Genomic DNA, 19,838 nt, shown 5'->3' with positions numbered 1-19,838 from the left:
CCAATCAGAGATCAGGAGCGAGAGGCGAGGTGGCTCACACAGGTCAGTAAATGTGCATTAAAATTCAGCGCTTCGCAGGAGTTTCAGCATTTGTACTGCGGCCAGAGATCGGGAGCAAGAGGCAAGGTGGCTCACACAGGTCAGCAAATGTGCATTAAAATTCAGCGCTTTGTGGGAATTTTGGCATTTGAACAGGGGTCAACCAGAGACTGGGAGCAAGAGATGAGGTGATTCCACCGGTTGATGAGTGTGCATTAAAAAGCAGCACTTTGCGGCAGTTTTGGCGATTCACCAGCAGCCAGAGATCAGGAGCGAGGGAAGTGGTGACTCACTCAGGTCAGCAAATGTGCATTAAAATTCAGCGCTTCGCAGGAATTTTGGCATTTGAATGGTGACCAGTCAGAGATCGGGAAGAAGATGAGGTGACTCACACAGGTCAGCAAATGTGCATTAGAGAGCTGTGCTTTGCGAGAGTCTTGGCATTTGGATGGTGGCCAGTCAGAAATCGGGAACAAGGTGAGGTGACTCACACAGGTTGGTAAATGTGCATTAAAAAACAGCGCTTTGCAGAAGTTTCAGCATTTGAACTGCAACCAGTCAGAGACCCGGAGCAAGAGCTAACTCACACAGGTTGGCAATGTGCATTAAAGAGCAGCACGCTTTGCGGGAGTTTTGGTGTTTGAACAGCGCCAATCAGTGATCAGGATTCATTAGCAAGGGCAAATAAATATAAGGCAGGGGAAAGTGGAGTGACCGTTGGAGTGGACAGTGTTAGAGTGGGGATTTTGAGGCTTCAGCTCTTCAAGGTTCAGTGAGGAGTGGCTTGAATGAGAGAAGGTGAAAATCTGTAGGTAGATTTCTTTTCAGCTTATTTATTGTTTCCTTCTTTATATTTGCACAGTTAAAGCAGTAAGGATGCCAGGCAGGATAGATGAAGGCTCCTCTTCCGGGATGTAGGAAGGCAGGGAGACCTTTATTGTCCCTGACGACTTCACCTGCAAGAAGTACATCTTGCAGCTGCAGCTTCTAACACTCTGCATTAAGGAGTTGGAGCTGGAACTGGATGAACTCCAGATCAATCGAAAGGCTGAAAAGGTGATAAGGATAGGACATAGAGAGAGGTAGTTACACCCAAGGTGCAGGACACAGGAAACTCGGTGACAGGAGGGGGAAAGGGATTAAACAGCCAGTGCAGAGTAGCCCTGTGGCCATCCCCCTCAATAACAGGTATATCACTTTGGATACTGTTAGGAGGGATGACTTAGCAAAAGAAAGTCACAGAGGTCAGGTCTCTGGCACCAAGTCTGGCTCTGTGGAGTTTAAACTGGAGTTGCAGGAGGATGGGAACCAGAGTGCCAGAACAGATAGTGGAGAGGTTGTTAAGACCCGACAAAATCAGGAATCAAGAGGTTGAGCATGGTGTGACTAGTGTCTTGAGTTGCAGAAAAGTCAGTGGAGTTTAGGGCATGGATCAACACATGGAATTATGATATTGTAGACATTAGTGAGGCTTGATTGCAGGAGGGGTAGAAATTAAAGAGGGAAGGGTGTTGTTAATAGTCAGGGAAAATGTCACAGCAGTGCTCAGTCAGGATAGACTGGAGACCTTGTCCTCAGTTCCACCCATTAAGCCATTTTAGGGCTTTATGGGTGGAACTGAGGAATAAGAAAGGGTTGACCATGTTAATGGGGTTATATTATAGAACATCCAAACGTCCAAGGGATTTAGAGAAACAAATTTGTAAAGAGATCGCAACTGTTGCAAGAAACACAAGGCTGTGATAGTAGCTGATTTTAACTTTCCACATACTGAGTGGGACTCCTGTACTGTAAAAATACTAGATGGGATATGGTTTGTCAAATATGTTCAGTAAAGTTTCCTTAATCAGTACACAGAAGTCCCAACAAGAGAGTGCGTAACACTGGATCTTCTATTAGGGAATATGACAGGGCAGTTAACAGAAATTTGTGTAGGGAACACTTTGAATCTAGTGATCATAATGCCATTAGTTTTAAGATAATTATGGGAAAGGATAGGTCTGGTCCTTGGGTTGAGATTCTAAATAGGAGAAAGGCCATTTTTGATGATTTCAGAATGGATCTGGCAAGTGTGGATTGGGACAGGCCATTTTTGGCAAGGGTGTACTTGGTAAATGGGAGGCCCTAAAAAGTGAAATTTTGAGAGTACAAAGCTTGTATGTGTCTGTCAGAATAAAAGGTAAAGATAATAGGCTTTGTGAACCTAGGTTTTTGAGAGATTTTGAGGCCCTGCTTAAGAAAAAAAAGGAGGTGCATAGCAGGTATAGGCAGGTAGAAATAAATGAGGTGCTGGAGGAGAATAAGACATGCAATGGAACACTTAAAGAAACCAGGAAGGCTAAAAGAAGGCACAAGGTTACTCTAGCAGACAAGGTAAAGGAAAATTCAAAGCGTTTCTACAAATATGTTAAGAGCAAAAGGTTAGCAAGGGAAAAAAAAACTGGTCCTCTGGAAGATCAGAATGGTAATTTATGTGTGGAGCCAAAAGCGATGGGGGAGATCTTAAATGAATTTTTGCATCTGTGTTTACTTGGGAGATGGGCACAGAGTCTATAGAAGTGACACAAAGTAGCAGTGAAGTCATGGACCCTATTCAGATTACAGAGGCAAAGTTTGCTGTCTTGAGGCAAATTAGGGAGGATAAATCCCCAGGGACTGACAAGCAGGCTTTTTCCATTGAGGTTAGGTGGGACTACAACTAGAGATCATGGGTTAAGGGTGAAGGGTGAAAAGTGAAAAGTTTAAGGGAAACATGAGTGGAAACTTCTTCACTCAGAGGGCAATGAGAGCGTGAAACGAACTGCCAGTGCAAGTGGTACATGTGAGCTCAATTTCAACATTTAAGAGAGGTTTGTATAGGTACATGGATGGGAGGGTATGGATAGCTATGGTCAGGGTGCAGGTCAATGAGTCTAGGCAGTTTAAAAAATGGTTCGGCATGGACTACACAGACCAAAGGGCCCACTTCTGTGTTGTAGTTTCCTATGACTCTACGACAGCCATTCTGTAGTTATCTGACAATCACAGGCACTCAGCTTGAGTCACTGGGAACCAAGATACTTTTTCCAGGTTTGCCCAGCATGAATTACTTTATTCAGCCCAGACACTGCATCAGAGACCCCAGTTAAACTACATCATCGGCATAAATTGTGCCCTCTGGACTCGGCAACTAATCGTATTAAGATTGTAGCATCCATGTTATGTAGAGGCCGAACAAGCATCATTAAACTAAGAATTTATTGACACACCAAGAACTCTACGAGGGAGAGGCAATATCTGTATGCCAGTAATGTTCATACAGAGGTGCAGAGATCATAGAAGGCAGCTTTACAAATGTGTGTTTGGCAGTTTGCTGGAATACTGTCAGACCCACAAGCTGAAAACAAAACACATCAAACCTGGGCTCAAAATGGATACTCCTCCAGGGTTCCAATACATATAACCTTGGTTACTCACATCACACCACAGATTCTAACACAGAAAAGTCTTCCCGAGTTACATTTCTCAAAAATAATCTTTACTGAAACAGAATACCAAAAACAACCTTTGATGATTACAAAACATTACAGTTGAGCACAATTTGCCATGTGGGCAATATTGATACTTACTCTTGCATAATTTTCACTCCAGAGAACTGGTCTGAGAAATGAATGGACTCTATCTTGTCAGCATGATTTGATAGGAAGTGCACCATCTAGATTCACAAAGAAAAGACTTGTCTAAGTACTTCAGCAAGCAACACTTCACCCAAATCCTTCCTGTGAACATCCAAACAGAATTTCAACAACAATCTGCAAGCACAACCTCTACTATATAAATAGAGAAGAGGTTCCCAACCTGGGGTCCATGGACCCCTCCATTTTCCTGTCCAGACCTTCAATATCTCTTGTTAACCAAGGTTCCCTAATCTTGGCAGCCTTGCCCTTCACTCTAACAGGATTGTGCTGGCCCTGAGTTTCTCCGCACTTTTAAAGGCTGAACTGAATTGGTTAGATTCTCACTGGTAGAAACCTCAGGAGAAAACTGAGATGGATTATCCAGTTGGTATTTCTGGCTAAAGACACCTGCAAATGCTTCACCTTTTCTCATGTAACTGTGTTGAGCATCAATGGTAAATATTTAATTTATTGATTCACACACGTGAACATGTATAACTGAGTGCTCACATCAGTACAAGCTTGATCTTTCATGCATGATTGCTTGTACTGAGGTCAATAGTATTCTTCTACCGTCAGTGTTGTTCAAGACATGGTAACTCAACATGGACTAGCAGCTTGTTACATGTAATTTTATAAAATGAACTATTAAAATTTGTGAGGCTTAAGCTCTGGGAGAAAATCTGAATTAAAACTAAGTTCTATAGAAATATTGTTAGCTTTTACAAACTGAACTCAGTACCCAGTTCAGCACACTCACCCTATTGTCCAATATACCTTCTGTGACTTCACCCATTTCAGACAGGATGGAGAGTGAATCAGGAAGCCCAAACTTAATCCCTGACTTGGGCTTATCGCTGCAGAATTCACTCTAGAAAGGAAGCAGATGTTGGATGTAACTCCACATTATGTATAAATTGGAAGGTCAGCAGTTGGCCTACAGCAAATTAATGATCAACTAAAAACTCTGAAAGTTAACGCATAACGCAGTCACACCTCCCATTGCCATCAAAGGCCAGGGTTGAATTCAGATTTTTACTTCCAGCAACAGAAACAGTGTGGGAGAAATCTTTGCAACTGGTTCCATCTGTTAAACCTGTATCTTAGCAAGCATTTACATGCTTATCATCTATATCCATCAAGAACTGAAGGGCAGCAAGTTCAATAGTTTCCAATGTCTCCTTCAACACACTCAGGAATCTGTTAAAACTCCTATTAAACTGCAATGTTAAGAGGTAGTTTGATTATTTCAATTTTGCAGTATTAACAAAACATAATAAAAGAAACAGAAAGACAGCTCTATGCCATATTTCCACTCTTTCTCGAAAAACCTTTGATATCTTTTATATGTAATAATTCATGTACCTCAAACATATTCATTGACATTGTCTCTAGTGTCTATGGTAGAGACCATAGATTCACCAGCATCAGAGTTTCTCTTTAGTTCCAAAAATGTCTTACCCTTCACTGTGAAGCCGATTCTGGATATCCTAGCCAGTTGAAACATCCTCCCGCATCCAGCCAGTTAAGCTCTGAGAATTTTGAACATTTAAATTTGACCTCTTCTCATTTTTTTAAACTAGTGAACACAAGTCTAATCAAGCCAATCATTCTTCATGCAGCAACCCTGTTATTGCAGGAAACAGTCTGGTGACTTCTTTTGCACCTCCTCTCTGTCAAGTATATCCTCTCAGATATGAAGACAAAAAACAAAATATTCTGACAAAGGATCTTGGACCTGAAACATTTGGTTGTCTTCCCACAGATGCTTCTTGACCTGTTGAGTATTTCAAACACTTTCTGTTTATATTTCCTATTTCTAGCACCTGCAGTTTTGTTGATTGACACAATAGTCCAGGTTGGCTCAACCAAAGTCCTGTATAATCGTTTTAAGACGTCCTTACTCCGGTACCGCAAACTTCTTACAATGGAGGCAACAACTTGATTGCCTGCGTAACTTCTTGCTGCACCTATAGGTTTCTTTTAGGTGATCGGATCTGATTCAGTGCCCAAGATTAGACCATAACTGACTCACATTTCAACTCCGTGTATCTACCTTCAATCCATATTTTCAGAACTGATTGCATAGATAATAAATCCATTTATCAGAATCTTAAAAGCTAGCAACTGAATGTCAGTGATAGTGTACAATTTATGCACAGAATATCAAGTAGTAATTCACACAATAATGACAGTCTATTTGCCTGGTCATAGACCATACTAAATAACATAACGACTAAAAGTGGCAGCCATTGGAATTGGCCTCTGTGTGTCATTACATACCAGATCCTGCATTTCCTTCTGCAACCGGATCATAGCTTTCCGTGACCCAATGGCAAACACATAGGTGTCCATGTCTTCCTCGTTCATAGTTACCTTGATTTGCTACAAAAAGAATCACAACAAACTCTCAATTCCCTTCTTAAAAGCTAAAAATTGGCACAATAAGCCGAGGGAAAAAATGGGAAAATTTGGAATGTAGGCCTGGCGAGTTAATAATCATCTCACATTGCCTTTGCTCGAGAAGAAACAACCTTCATAAATCACTGCCTGTAACTAATGGGAGATTTATTTCAGGTAAAATAATAGTTGAGGTTAACGTATTTGCCTGAGGGGTTTAAAACAAACAGAGACTTAAACAACAAAAAAGTTAAGATGTAATGTGATTAACAAAAAAAACATACATTTGATGGAAATCTTGAAAAATCTTCAGATAATAAAGTATCTGCCAGATACAGCTCAGATGTTACGGAAAGGCTCTGTATCTCTGGAAGGTCAACTAACAGAGTTGTTCTTCAATAGTATGAACTGTGCTCAATTTGTAGAAAAGCTGAGATAGATCTGGAAGTGATGGTAGGTTAGAGAAAGTGAGAGTAACAGTCCAATCATTACATAGTGAATGATGCAATTGAGGTGCAGTATTATAATGCCCATCTTAGCTGCTCTTGGGGAGGTAGCAAGCCACCTTTTTGAACATCTGCAGTCACTCTGATGAAAGTAAATAGTTTTACAGTCATTTTTGAGTGGCATCTACTGAAAAGTCAACTATATGGGTTGGGCCTAGAGTCACATACAGTACATACCACACCTGGTAATGACAGTAGATTTCCTCTTCTGAACAATATTAGTGAACCAAATGGTTTTTACGACAATCCAGTAACTTTTGCAGTTATCATTACTATTATTGCCTAAATTCTAGATTATTGATAAAATCTAAATTTTACATCTGTGGTGGGAGAATTTGAATGTGGGCCTCTGGATTGTTCAGTTAGTCCTCTGGTTTACTCGTGGGTAAACCAGTCTCTGCACTTTGACTATATCCTGCCACACACAATTTTTCCCCATGATAAGGATACTGAGAAGCAGTATTTGTGTGATGGGAAAGAAACCATGAAATCAAATAAATCAGAACGCTCTGCTCTCCATTCCCTCCGCAACAATCCCAACCTTACCATTAAACCTGCTGATAAGGGGAGGGGTGCTGTTGTCGTCTGGCGCACCGACCTGTACATAGCGGAGGCACGACGACAACTCGCTGACACCTCCTCTTATCTACCCCTGGACCATGACCCCACTAGGGAGCACCAGTCCATTGTCTCCCAAACCATTTCCGATCTCATCAGCTCGGGAGATCTCCCATCCACGGCCACCAAACTTACAGTTCCCACATCCCGCACTTCTTCCCGTTTCTACCTCCTACCTAAGATTCACAAACCTGCCTGTCCAGGCAGACCCATTGTCTCTGCTTGCTCCTGCCCCACTGAACTCATTTCTGCCTATCTCAACTCTGTTTTATCTCCCCTTGTTCAATCCCTTCCCACCTATGTCCGTGATACTTCCCATGCTTTACATCTCTTCAAAGATTTCAAGTTCCCTGGCCCCCACCACCTCATTTTCACCATGGACGTCCAGTCCCTATATACCTCTATCCCCCACCAGGAAGGTCTCCAAACTCTCCGTTTCTTCCTGGATTCCAGACCCAGCCAGTCACCTTCTACCACCACTCTTCTCTGCCTCGCGGAATTAATCCTCACCCTTAACTATTTCTCCTTTGGCTCCTCCCACTTCCTCCAAACTAAAGGTGTAGCCATGGGCACCCGCATGGGCCCTAGCTATGCCTGCCTTTTTGTCGGCCTTGTGGAGCAATCTATGTTCCAAGCCTACACCGGTATCTGTCCTCCTCTTTTCTTGCGTTATATCGACGACAGCATCGGTGCTGCTTCCTGCATGCATGCTGAGCTCGTCGACTTCATTAACTTCGCCTCCAACTTTCACCCCGTCCTCAAATTCACCTGGTCTATTTCCGACACCTCCCTCCCCTTTCTAGATCTTTCTGTTTCTATCTCTGGAGACAGCCTATCCACCGACATCTACTACAAACCTACTAACTCCCACAGCTACCTAGACTATTCCTCCTCCCACCCTGTCTCCTGCAAAAATGTTATCCCCTTCTCTCAATTCCTCTGCCTCCGCCGCATCTGCTCTCAGGATGAGGCCTTTCATTCTAGGACAAAGGAGATGTCTTCCCTTTTTAAAGAAAGGGGCTTCCCTTCGTCCACTATCAACTCTGCCCTCCATCGCGTCTCCCATATTTCACGCACCCCTGCCCTCACCCCATCCCCCCGCCAGCCCACCATGGATAGAGTCCCCCTGGTCCTCACCTATCACCCAACCAGCCTACAGATCCAATGCATAATCCTCCATAACTTCCGCCACCTCCTACGTGATCCCACCACCAGCCACATCTTCCCCTCCCCCCCACTCTCAGCTTTCCGCAGGGATCGCTCCCTATGTGACTCCCTTGTCCATTCATCCCCCCCATCCCACCCTTCGGGCACTCATCCCTGCAAACGGAAGAAGTGCTACACCTGCCCCCACACTTCTTCCCTCACCACCATCCCAGGCCCCAGATCGTCCATTCAGGTGAGGCACCACTTCACCTGCGAGTCAACTGGGGTAATATACTGTATCTGGTGCTCCCGATGTGGCCATTTATACATTGGGGAGACCCGCCGCAGACTGGGAGACTGTTTCACCGAACACCGGTGCTCGGTCCTCCAGCAGTGGTGGGATCTCCCTGTGGCCACACACTTCAATTCCACAGACCGTTCCCACTCCGACATGTCTGTCCATGGCCTCCTCTACCGTCAAGATGAGGCCACACGCAGGTCGATGGAGCAATACCTTATCTCCCGCCTAGGTAGCCTCCTTCCTGCCAGCATGAACATTTAACTCACTGACCTCCGTTGATACCCCTGCCCCCCCTTACCCCATCCCTATCTATTATTTTAGTCTGGTTCTCTTTCTCTCTCTTTTCCCCCCCTCACTATAATCTCTCCCCCCAGCCCTACCTTTCTTTCTCTTTTATTTCCCATAATTCTCCACCTTCCCCCTAGCCCATTTCCCTCCAGCCTATCACTTCCCAGCTCTCTACTTTATCCCTCCCCCCACTTCTTATCCCCCCTCGACCATCCCATGTTACTTCACTCCTGATGAAGGGTTTCGGCTTGAAACGTCGTTATTACCTCCTCCCATAGATGCTGTCTGGCCTGCTGAGTTCTGCCAGCATTTTGTGTTTTTTATCAGATCGATATACTGTCAACTCTGAAAACATTATTTAGATTCAGTTTCCTGCGGTCCTGGATATTTTTTCATTTCATGCATTTATGCAATTTTTTTTGAAGGTTATTATCAAATCTGCTTGGATCATGCTTGCTGGCGGCACATTCAAGATTACAAGGAATGGCAGATGGAATTAAATTCAGTTAAGAGTGGAGTTTTGCAATTTGAGAAGTTAAACCAAGACAGGACTTGCACAGCACATGGCAGAGCCCTGGAGACTTGTAGAACAGAGGCTTTATGGTACAAGTATGTAGTTCTATGAAGGTGGCAACACAAGTAGACAAGGTGATGAAGCAGGCATTTGGCATTTCCTCCTTCATTAATCAAGGTACTGAGTATAGGAGTTGGGATAAGTTACAACTGTACAAAATGTTGCTGAGACCAGACAGGGTACTATGTGCAGTTCTGGATGCCCAGCTATAGGCAGAGTGTATTGAGCTAGAAAGGGTGCAGAAGGATGTTGCCAGGACTGAAGAGCTTGAGTTAAAAGGATAAACTGGAAGGCTGGGGCTTTTTGCTCTGGAGCCTAGAAGACAGAGGGATGATTTTATAGAGTATATAAAATCTAGGGAGTTGTTCTTAAAAGCACAATGTGAGTTATTCTCTAGTCTTCCAGTACCTCACCAAGGCTAGGCAGATTAGATAGTCACAGTCTGTTTCCCAGGGTAGGGACATCTAAAATTAGAGGACACAGATATATAGAGGGGAAAGAGTTAAAGGGGTCCTGAGAAGCAAGCTTTTCATAGAGAGGGTGGTGAATATGTGCAATGAGCTGCTAGAATAAATGGTAGGGGCTGTTACAATGTTTAAAAGACACTTGGACAGGTACATGGACAGGAAGAGTTCAAAGGGATATGTGTCAAAAGCAGGCAAATTGACTACATCAGGTAGGGATCTTGGTCAGCATGGATGAGTTGAGCTGAAAGACCTGTTTCATGCTGTATAATTCCGGAATAAACTGTCAGAGGAATAGATAAATGGAGGCAAGAACAGTAAAAACATTTAACAGACGTCTGGATGGGTACCTTAATGAGTGACTGGTCAGCATAGACAGTGGACCAAATGGCCCAGTTCTATGCTGTACATCTCTAGGACTCCATGAAAAAAAATGTTCCACTACTAGTCCTTTCCCTAAACAGTTTTAATCAGTAGCCTCTGCTTAAGATTCTTCTCATTTACTGCATCAAAACTGTTCAAGATTTTGAGCTCTTCAGATCTTCAATTTTTCATGTTCCAATGAAAGTAGCTCCAGTCTGTCCAACTATCTGTTTCTTTGTTCTTGGTAATGCTCCAATAAATCTCTTTTGTTTCTCCAAGGCCTTGGCACTGTTTCCAAAGAGTAGTACAGTACCCAAAATTGAATATAAAGCTTTTAGTCATTGAGCCACTAATTTATAATGATTGAGCATAATTGCTTTGCATTTGTACTGTGTACTTCTATTAACAAAACCAAAGACCCTAAGCACTTTTCCCCAAAAAGGGAATAGTCTTTTCAATTTATCTTAAAAAGATCTTTGCATAAACAAAATTGCTTAAAGATTTCTTGCTTTAGGAATGGTTGGGAATAGAGTAATCATGGTTTAGACAGCAGTACATTGCTAGTGGATGAAGTAGCTCAATGAGCCTTAGAAATCATTGTTCTTTGGGAGATCTGGAAAAACAATTTGTGAATGGAGAGTTGGCATTAATTCAAAGCCTAAGTTACTGGCAACAACAGTTTCTCCAAGTTTGAGCTTTTTAGGAAACTGAATTAGACTTGCTTGTCTCTGTATTAGAAACCATAATCCTGGTCCTTAATGTTATACATACCACTTGGTCACTGGCAGGTCTCATCATTCTTGCAAGTACATTCAGGAGATCTTGCCGTTTCAAAAACTATATAAAAAAGAAATTCAAATGCCAAATGGTTACAGAAGCATGCAGCATCACTGAAAAAAAAACACACATTGCCCACATTTAAGGTTCCTTGTGTAATTTGGAAATTGGATTCAACAACACTACAACAAAGAGGTGGAAGACCACAAACACCTTTAACAACTTGAGTCTGTGGGTACTGACTTGTTTTCCAATATATTAGGATATTTGCAGTCCAAATTTTCTCTAACCACGTTAGACACCACTTTGAACATCAGTTGATAAAATTGAACTCTGATTCTATCTGCAAACCTAAATGTTGACAGACCTGTGGTTGCAGTGTGTTTTGTTGTTATTAAAGAATGCAGCATTTATAGCTGTTTGCTCCCTTACAAGCTGATACTCCATACAGAATAGCCTTTTACCACTTTAACCACTTTGAATGATCTGGCCTTTGACATAACAAATTCTACTGGAACCTTCCACCCAGTTGTCTGTAATATTTCAGCCCGCGCTGCAGTGGACTGATTGGCAAACCATCTTTTCACCAAAGCTGGATTCTTCCAACAGCTGACTTATCAGCCCTGAGGGACAAAATGAAAGTCTCCTCTCCCAGAACAGGAAAGTCATTCTCGGCTGGCTGACACTGAGGTAGTACTACATTTGAGCATCTGCACTTTGTTATGATATATTAAACTGGTTCAGTCTGTTTTGGTAGGATTTTAGAAGATGCCACAGGCTTTTCTGAAGGGGAAAGAAATGGCCTCTTGTCTTTTTCAAATATGTACTTACATCCACTAGAATAGCATCATTCCCTGATTTCTGGATGCTTCCCACATGATTTCCTGTACTTTAAAGCAATATATTGGCATGCAGCTGCTTGAGATGTTTCCAAGTATAATTTCACTCACCTCAATCTGAAATGATTCTATAACCTAGACTCCCTTTCAAGAACTCTATAATTTGTGTTCTCAGTTTTTTTTTATTTGCACAATGTCATCTTTTGCACATTGGCTGTTTGTCAGTCTTTATTTACATATATGTTTTCTTCATAAATTCTATATTTCTTTATTTTCCATAAATGCTGCAAAAATGAATCTCAGGGTAATATTTGAAGACACATACATACTTTGATAATAAATTTACTTTTTTTTAAAAGAAGAGGTCTGATAAATAAAGCCTGACAGTCACAACACAATCTTTTTCTAACTGTTGACCCTACTAAACAGAGTAGTTAGGGTGCAGAGAGGTTGCTGCAGTTGGCAACAACCTCCAACTCATGCATTTTGAATCTAATTTTAATTGGTTCTCCACATTCACAACTATCAGCCCACTCAGAATGTCACGTGATTTGCTTTTGAAACAAACGGGTCAGATGGGTTCAAAGGTTTGTGTTAAGCACTGGATATGAAGCATTACTCTGAATCTATCCCATGCTGTAGCTGCCCTAAGAGTGCTTGATGAAAGTATTCAGAGCGATTACTTCATCTAACTTTTGCTGAATGTGCCAAAAGGGGTATTTGGTGGGACAATGCAGTGGGTTTCCAGTGTTTTTCACTACTTCCCTTTTTGTTCTTGACAATGACGGATTTGCAAGTTCAAATTTTAACACAAACTTAAAGCCTGGCAGAACAAAATAACTTTTAATTTGTGGATTGTTAAAAAAATATAAATTTAAAACATACAAAATATGCAATGGTTTAGTCACAGATTATTCAAACTGCGAGATTGAATTTAAGTAGGGTTTGCACCTTTAGCTGAATTAGCATTCCCTCACAACATACTCTCCCTGAACACCACAGATTGTAGATGTGTTCATTTTCTTGGTTCAGTTTCCCTGTGCTGGTAGGTTCTTTATTAATCCCATCATCCCCTGCAAATAAAAGAAATCATATTAGCTGCTGGATCTCACTGTGTGAAACCGTTTGTGAGAAATCATCATCGGACCAACTGTTTACCGCTATAACCAATTAAAACTAAACCAACCAACTGCCGCTCCAAGTGCATAAATGATAGCACTGAACCACAGAGCTCGTCTGCTGGGATAACAAGTGGGAAGGCACAATGTAACTACAAGCATCCCCAAGGCTATGAAAAGTTTTTGGAGGTGAGGGAAATCAGTTATGGTTACAGTGCTTGAATGTTACTCAATATGTTAGCCTGCATCAATGGATAACTTCTCTCTGGGAATACCATGGTCCATTGCTTTCCTTCTGAAATACAAGGGATTCAAAAAGTGTGGAGAGAAAGCAGGAAAATGGTGCTAAGGATGAGACTGGATCAAGCCATGATCTTATAGAATGAAGCAGGTTGAAGGGGCTAACTGACTTACTCCTCCTCGTGTTATCATGAATACTATGACCCAGTGTTCCTCTCAAACGTTGGTCCTCATTTCTTCCTAAGGTGCTTTCCCAGTCCCATGTAGTAAATCCACGAGATCGCTAATAAAATCTCCTCATCGCTGACAACCAACACAAGCACACCTCAGGGATGCATGCTTAGCCCAATGTGCAGGATCAAAAAACCTGCAGGGGGTTGCAGACTCAGCTAGCTCCATCACAGATACAACCTTTCCGACCGATGAGGACACCTTCAAAAGGCTATGCCTCAACGAGGCCGCATCTGTCAGTAAAGGCCCTCACCATTTGAAACAGTGATAATAAACATGATCCGGAAATGTTGGAAATCATTCTATATTATTAAAACAAAATGACAAAATAATTATAAATTTTAATCTAAAAGACTTTAAAATAATTGAAAATGTTAAACAAACAATTTATACCAAGTAAGGCTCCTGATTCATTTGAATGGGTCCATTGCATTTGTGTTTTCAGTCAGCAATTTTCCCAGCCTGAGACACCTATGAAATTTGCAGGGGTCACCAATGCCCCATCGGATTCAGAGAACTGGTAGTTTCATGGGGCTGGCACTCTGTCATGCAGAAGGCTTACATTCAGTTCACATTTGTGAAAAGCCAAGTTATGGGCTTTACTGTTGGCCGATCTGAGCAGACCTCGGGAGATTTGCCCAGAGTGAGTCTAACAGATTCCTTGTCTCACATTCGGTTCTGTGAGGTTTCACAGGAAATGATATCCTCCTCTACAGGTTTACAGAAATGCTGATAGGGATGCAGTGGGAGGTGGGGGTGCAGAGAATAGAAGAATCGTGCCGAGATCAGTATTTTTTATTTTGATATTTTATATGATTATTTTTTCAGAAAATGAACACCATACAACTAGAAATAAACCCCAGTTCAATCCTCAATTTTGAAAAATAAAGATGGGTTAGAAGTTTCATATTCAACTGCTTTAATGTGCCAAGGAGAGACCTTCTGAAATGACCATTGTTGCAGATGAAGAGCAGAATCAATAAAATGTTAAGGGCCAGGAACCCCAGACACCATTTATTGAACAAAGCTCAAACCAAAGAATTATTGACTTGGACTCACCAACAAGGGAAAAGTTGCCCTCTAGTAGTTCCTTGTGAGAGTTGAACCACGCAGCAGCCAGTCTACTGTTTTTGTTTTTACCTATGATGTAGTTCATGATGTAAGCCAAAAGGCCTGTCACCATCAGAATCTCCATGTAGTAGCTCTCCCAGCTGTTTTGTAGGTGATGGGGAACCTAACCAGAGTTGGAGAACATGTTGTCATAAACTTGAATTGAGAATCATATTAAAACAAATTCAATGTTAGCAGTAGAGTACTACCAACAGCTTTGCAGTACTATCTCAATTAACTGCATTCTCTCCACATTACAACAAACCTTATCACAATCACCTCTCCACACAAGCACACACAGAAAATTCTTAAAATTTTAGTCTTTCCTTGGGTTTCAAGAACTATAAGCTGCTTTTTCCCAGTCCTTACCTTCATTCCAAGCTGAGCTTGTATGAACACATTGCCCCTTCGTAACACTATCTTATTTTAAGTGCCACCAATCCAATAGGATACAAGGAGCTCCACCCTCCCTGCTCTTGGGTCTGGGACTGTCACTCATGCTGCTTGTGCCCTGAAAGTGTGGGCCTTAGCTTCCTCACCTTGGACTATACTGTTCCTTTCGGTGTGGTGCAGGACATAGATGTCCACTGGGAGCCCAGCTACAGATGTCCAGCTGTACCCACCGCCAATTCTTTAGTACTGCACCACAAGCCCTTCTCCTAGGCTCTGAAGCACTGCTCCCTGTACACTTCCCAGTGAAGAAAAGGAAAGTAACTTCCACAGCAGGGGAAAGCTGGGGCTTTCCTGGCTACTTTTTCCCTATTACAGCTTGGGACAGAGTTTGGAGTTCAATCCCAGCATCCTCTGTAAGAGTCTGTATGTCCTCCCTGTGGAATGTGGGGGTTTTCTCCGGGTGCTCCAGTTTCCTCTCAGAGTCCAAAGACATACTGGATAGGTTAATTGTGTCGTGATTAGGTGAAGATTAAATCGGAGTTGCTGGGTTGGTGCTGCTCAAAGGGCCAGAAGGGCCTTCTCTGCACTGTATCACTAAATAGAGACTAACTCTGCTAATATAAATCCACTGACAAATGGGAATCCAGCTTGAGTATCTCCCAGTTCCTGAGCTTCAGTACCGCAGGTTTACAATTTTGAATCTCAAGTCATCTAGAGGCTATGTCAGATTTTGTAAGCAAGAGACAATGTAATATAATGCAATTACTGCTCGGTACTTACATTAACAATTTTAATTGGATCTTTGCTTCTGCTGGAAGGTCTGTCTGCTTCTTCATAACCTTCAAATTCTTCATCGTCAAACGGCTCTCCTTCTGCATCTCCTTCCTGTCACATATTGAACACAAGAGCAAAATCTATACAACTTGAATTATAACAAGTCAAACCCAACAAACAATGAAACCAATTTAAAGTAACGTTATATACACTCAATGGCCACTTTATTAGGTACACCTGCTTGTTGATACAAATATCTAATCAGCCAATCACGTGGCAGCAACTCAATGCATAAAAGCATGCAGACATGGTCAAGAGGTTCAATTGTTGTTCAGACCAAACATCAGAATGGGGAAGAAATATGATCTAAGTGATATTGATCGTGGAATGATTGTTGATGCCAGATGGTATTGGTTTGAGTATCTCAGAAACTGCTGACCTCCCAGGATTTTCAAGCACAACAGTCTCTACAATTTACAGAGATCGACACGAAAAACAAAAACATCCAGTGAGTGGCAGTTCTGTGGATGAAAGTACCTTTCTAATGAGAGAGGTCAGAGGAGAATAGCCAGACTGGTTCAGGCCTACAGGAACGCATTACAACAGTGGTGTGCAGAAGGTCATCTCTGAGCGCAGGTGTCAAACCTTGAAGTGAATGGACTGCATCAGAAGACCAAGAACATACACTCAGTGACCACTTTATTAGGTACAGGAGGTACCTAATAAAATGGCCACTGTATATAGGCTCCAATGTTAATGACTAATCTTAAGTGATCTAGCTTCAGCATAGCTCATTGGTACTCTCTTTAGAGGTAGAGGGGCTTCAGTCCTGAAGGTTCTCAGCCTGAAATGTTAACTGTTTATTCATTTCCATAGATGCTGTATGATCTGCTGAGTTCCTACAGCACTTTGTGTGTGTAGCTCTAGAGCAGGGGTCCCCAACCTTTTTTATACCATGGACCTTACCATTAAACAAAGGGTCCATGGACCCCATGTTGGAAACCTCCTGCTCTAGAGGCAAGTTCTAGTTTAAATCCAAATCTAGAGAATTGAGCACACAATTCAAACTGACAGACAGTATGGTACTGAGGGATTACTGTCTTATGGAGGATAACCACAGTAGCAGTTGGGAGTTCAGTTCTGGGGTCTTCTGTATGTTGCTTCTTGAGTGTGTGTGGGATTCCTCCAGGTGCTCCGGTTGCCTCCCACATTCCAAAGACATACCCGGTTGGTATGTCTTTACATTGGTCAATGTAAATTGTCATATGATTAGGCTGGGGTTAAATTGGGGGCTGCTGGTGCAGTAAAGGCTTGTTCCACACTGCATTTCTAAATAAATTAATAAATAAAACACACAATCCTGCCCAATCAGCAGCAACACAGATCATTGGTGCTTCAGACACATGCGGGGCTCTCCCTTGCGTCATCCTCCCACTGAAATTTTTAAAACTGAAATAGGCAGTTTTTCTCCCCCCTTGGAGTTAAACGGACGACTAATTATTATCCTCAAAATGGGCAACCCCATTTAATGAAATGTTGCTGCAGAGAAAGTGTTAGTTATTGAGATGAATGAACAACTGATGAATCTAAAGCCTGAATGAGAAAGTCCACATATATGAAAGTGGAATAATGATATAAGAAAGGATAAGAGACCAAAAAGAATAACTATAATAAAATGATGTGGACCAGCAATCAGTGAAAAGATTGCTCATGTGAAAACTGCATACAGTAATACCCAGAGAATAAGCACAAAAACAGGAGTGTCAGAATACAAACCAGTTAATGAAACAAGGCTAAAGACAGACCAGGCAATTAAATATCACAGAGAGATGGGAAGAAACGGGTGCAAGGGAATTCGAGAGACAGTGATGTAATATTCTAGCATAAAAACCTACAATATAGAGCACTCAGTACCTCTTTTGTATTGAGCAAGGAAATGGTCACATTACTATTTTAGGTACAGGATGGACTAATTTAAAAAAAGAGAGCTTGGATGCCTCAGGAATTCAAATCTATAATGGGTTATAAGGTTAAATGTCACATTATTTTAAATGGTTGCAATCGGATATCAGTTTAAAATAATCAGAAATAAAATAAAATAGGATTTTAGCAACATATATAATTCTTTGACACAAGCCATTGTTAAAAGTGCCCATGAAAAGGAAACCAACAACTGTTTGTGTGTTGCAGGGATAGATGGGATTGGTCCATGTAGTTAATGTGGATAAAAATACCTGGGGTGTTGTTTTAGGCAGAAAGCTGAGTTCCTGATCTCCATTCGACAGTACTGCTCACAAAACTCTGCCAGTTCTCATCATAGCAGACCAAGTGGCTCAGACAGACTTGTGGAAAAACTTGTGGTCTCCACTCCTACCCTAGATGAAGATATAACCATTAACTGGCCATGGAGTGGTGTAACACTTACTCCAACTATATCTGGATCCTCAAAATCCTGATTATCATCCTGCTCCTCCAGTTCCACAGTCGCCTCCTCCTCGTCATCTTGTACAGTCGTGACTTTTTGCAGAACCTCCTCGGTGGCATCGTCAGTTGTGTCTTCAAACTCTGCAAAGTCATTATCGTCGTATTCTACAATGTCATCTGTGTCATCAAAGTCATCAAAATTACCAACAGCAAGGCTACAGCCCTGCACGAGGAGGAGAAGAAACAGAAGGTAGAGCCGCATGATGTTTCAGCCTGCAGATAAATAGAATAAGGAATAAGTGTACAAAAACTGACTTTTCTGATCCACTTCCTCTTTCCTGTAGGAGGCACTCAGACCCTGAAGCCTAACGTACCATTCAATTAGACCGTGACTGATCTACATTGTAAACCCATTTACAGGTTCAAAAACAGTTACTTCCTTTCAATCATTCTGTTCTTAAACCAACCAGCAAAACCCAAATTGCCAGCTTAGCAACATTATGACCACTCTGATCACTTCTGCACTAAAATGGACTGCTTTTTTTTGTTCCAATTATGTTCTTTCATGCAAAAACGGTTCGTTTTGTTGCTTTGTTTTTCTTGTGAATGTTGTCTATCTGATACCCTATATCTGTGATGCTGCTGCAAGTAAGTTTTTCACTGGACCCATGCATATACGTACTTGTGCACATATCACTTTTTCCCCTCCAGTCCTGCTGAAGGGTCTTAGCCTAAAATGCCAACTGTACTTTTTTTTCCCCATAGATGCTGCCTGGCCTGCTGAGTTCCTCCAGCATTTTGTGTATGTTGCTTCAATACTTTTGCCCGATGCCGGCTCCCTAGGCCTGAGTTGATGTAGTAGTGCTTCAATAAACTCATCTTTGACTTTGACTTAGTTCAGTAGCCCTTAACATCCCTATCTAATGAAACATCATTCAGTTTGGAAATTTTCAAGAACTCCCTATCTGAAGATCACTTAGGAAAGCAAACTTTCAACTTTCAATGATTCTTTAGTGAAGGGCATTGTAATAATCCTCATTAACAGACTGTCTCTATTTTCAAGATTATTTCCCTTGGCATATCTGCCATTTTCTTATTCCCCATTAAATACAGCTTTTAAGGACCAACATTTAATCATGCTGCTCATTCTTTTTTTAAAGTTTATACTTGCATTGGAGATTTGCCAGGATATTTCCTGGATTGGAGGACAGGGATTGAAGTTATAGGGAGAGATTGGATAGATTGGACTTGTTTTGCCTGGAGACAAGGAGGCCGAGGGGCAGCTTGGTAGAGGTATATAAAATTATCAGAGGCATTGATAGGATAGAATAGTCAAGATCTTTTCCCTATGGATAGAGGTATGAAAGCACAGAGGGCATAGGTTTAAGGTGAGGTGAATGAGTTTTAAAGGTGATCTAAGGGGAAAGGCTTTTTGTTTACATAAACGGTGGATATCTGGAACACGCTGCCAGAGGAGATGCTGGAATCAGGTACACAAAGAAACGTTCACAGATGGGCACTTTAATAGGCATGACATCGAAAGATTTGGACACAATTCAAGCATATGAGATTAGTGC

General features: G+C 41.8%; 1 protein-coding gene across 2 annotated transcripts in view; it reads right to left on the bottom strand.

Annotated features, from left to right (window-relative positions):
* ccdc47 (coiled-coil domain containing 47) overlaps nt 1-19,838 on the bottom strand; it is a 63,567-nt gene that overhangs the window by 17,354 nt on the left and 26,375 nt on the right. For both annotated transcript variants that reach the window (XM_073070765.1, XM_073070764.1), the window contains exons 2-9: nt 18,263-18,534; nt 15,844-15,948; nt 14,620-14,794; nt 12,923-13,044; nt 11,127-11,192; nt 5,979-6,080; nt 4,456-4,566; nt 3,648-3,733 (exon numbers count right to left, since the gene is read on the bottom strand). In XM_073070765.1, the coding sequence (XP_072926866.1) occupies nt 3,648-3,733; nt 4,456-4,566; nt 5,979-6,080; nt 11,127-11,192; nt 12,923-13,044; nt 14,620-14,794; nt 15,844-15,948; nt 18,263-18,523 (1,028 nt within the window). In that variant the 5' untranslated portion in view covers nt 18,524-18,534. The remainder of the gene's footprint in view (nt 1-3,647; nt 3,734-4,455; nt 4,567-5,978; nt 6,081-11,126; nt 11,193-12,922; nt 13,045-14,619; nt 14,795-15,843; nt 15,949-18,262; nt 18,535-19,838) is intronic.

Source organism: Hemitrygon akajei, chromosome 18, assembly GCF_048418815.1.
Source record: "Hemitrygon akajei chromosome 18, sHemAka1.3, whole genome shotgun sequence".
NCBI classification, from domain to species: Eukaryota; Metazoa; Chordata; class Chondrichthyes; order Myliobatiformes; family Dasyatidae; genus Hemitrygon; species Hemitrygon akajei.
This window is presented reverse-complemented; position numbering and strand designations above follow the sequence as displayed.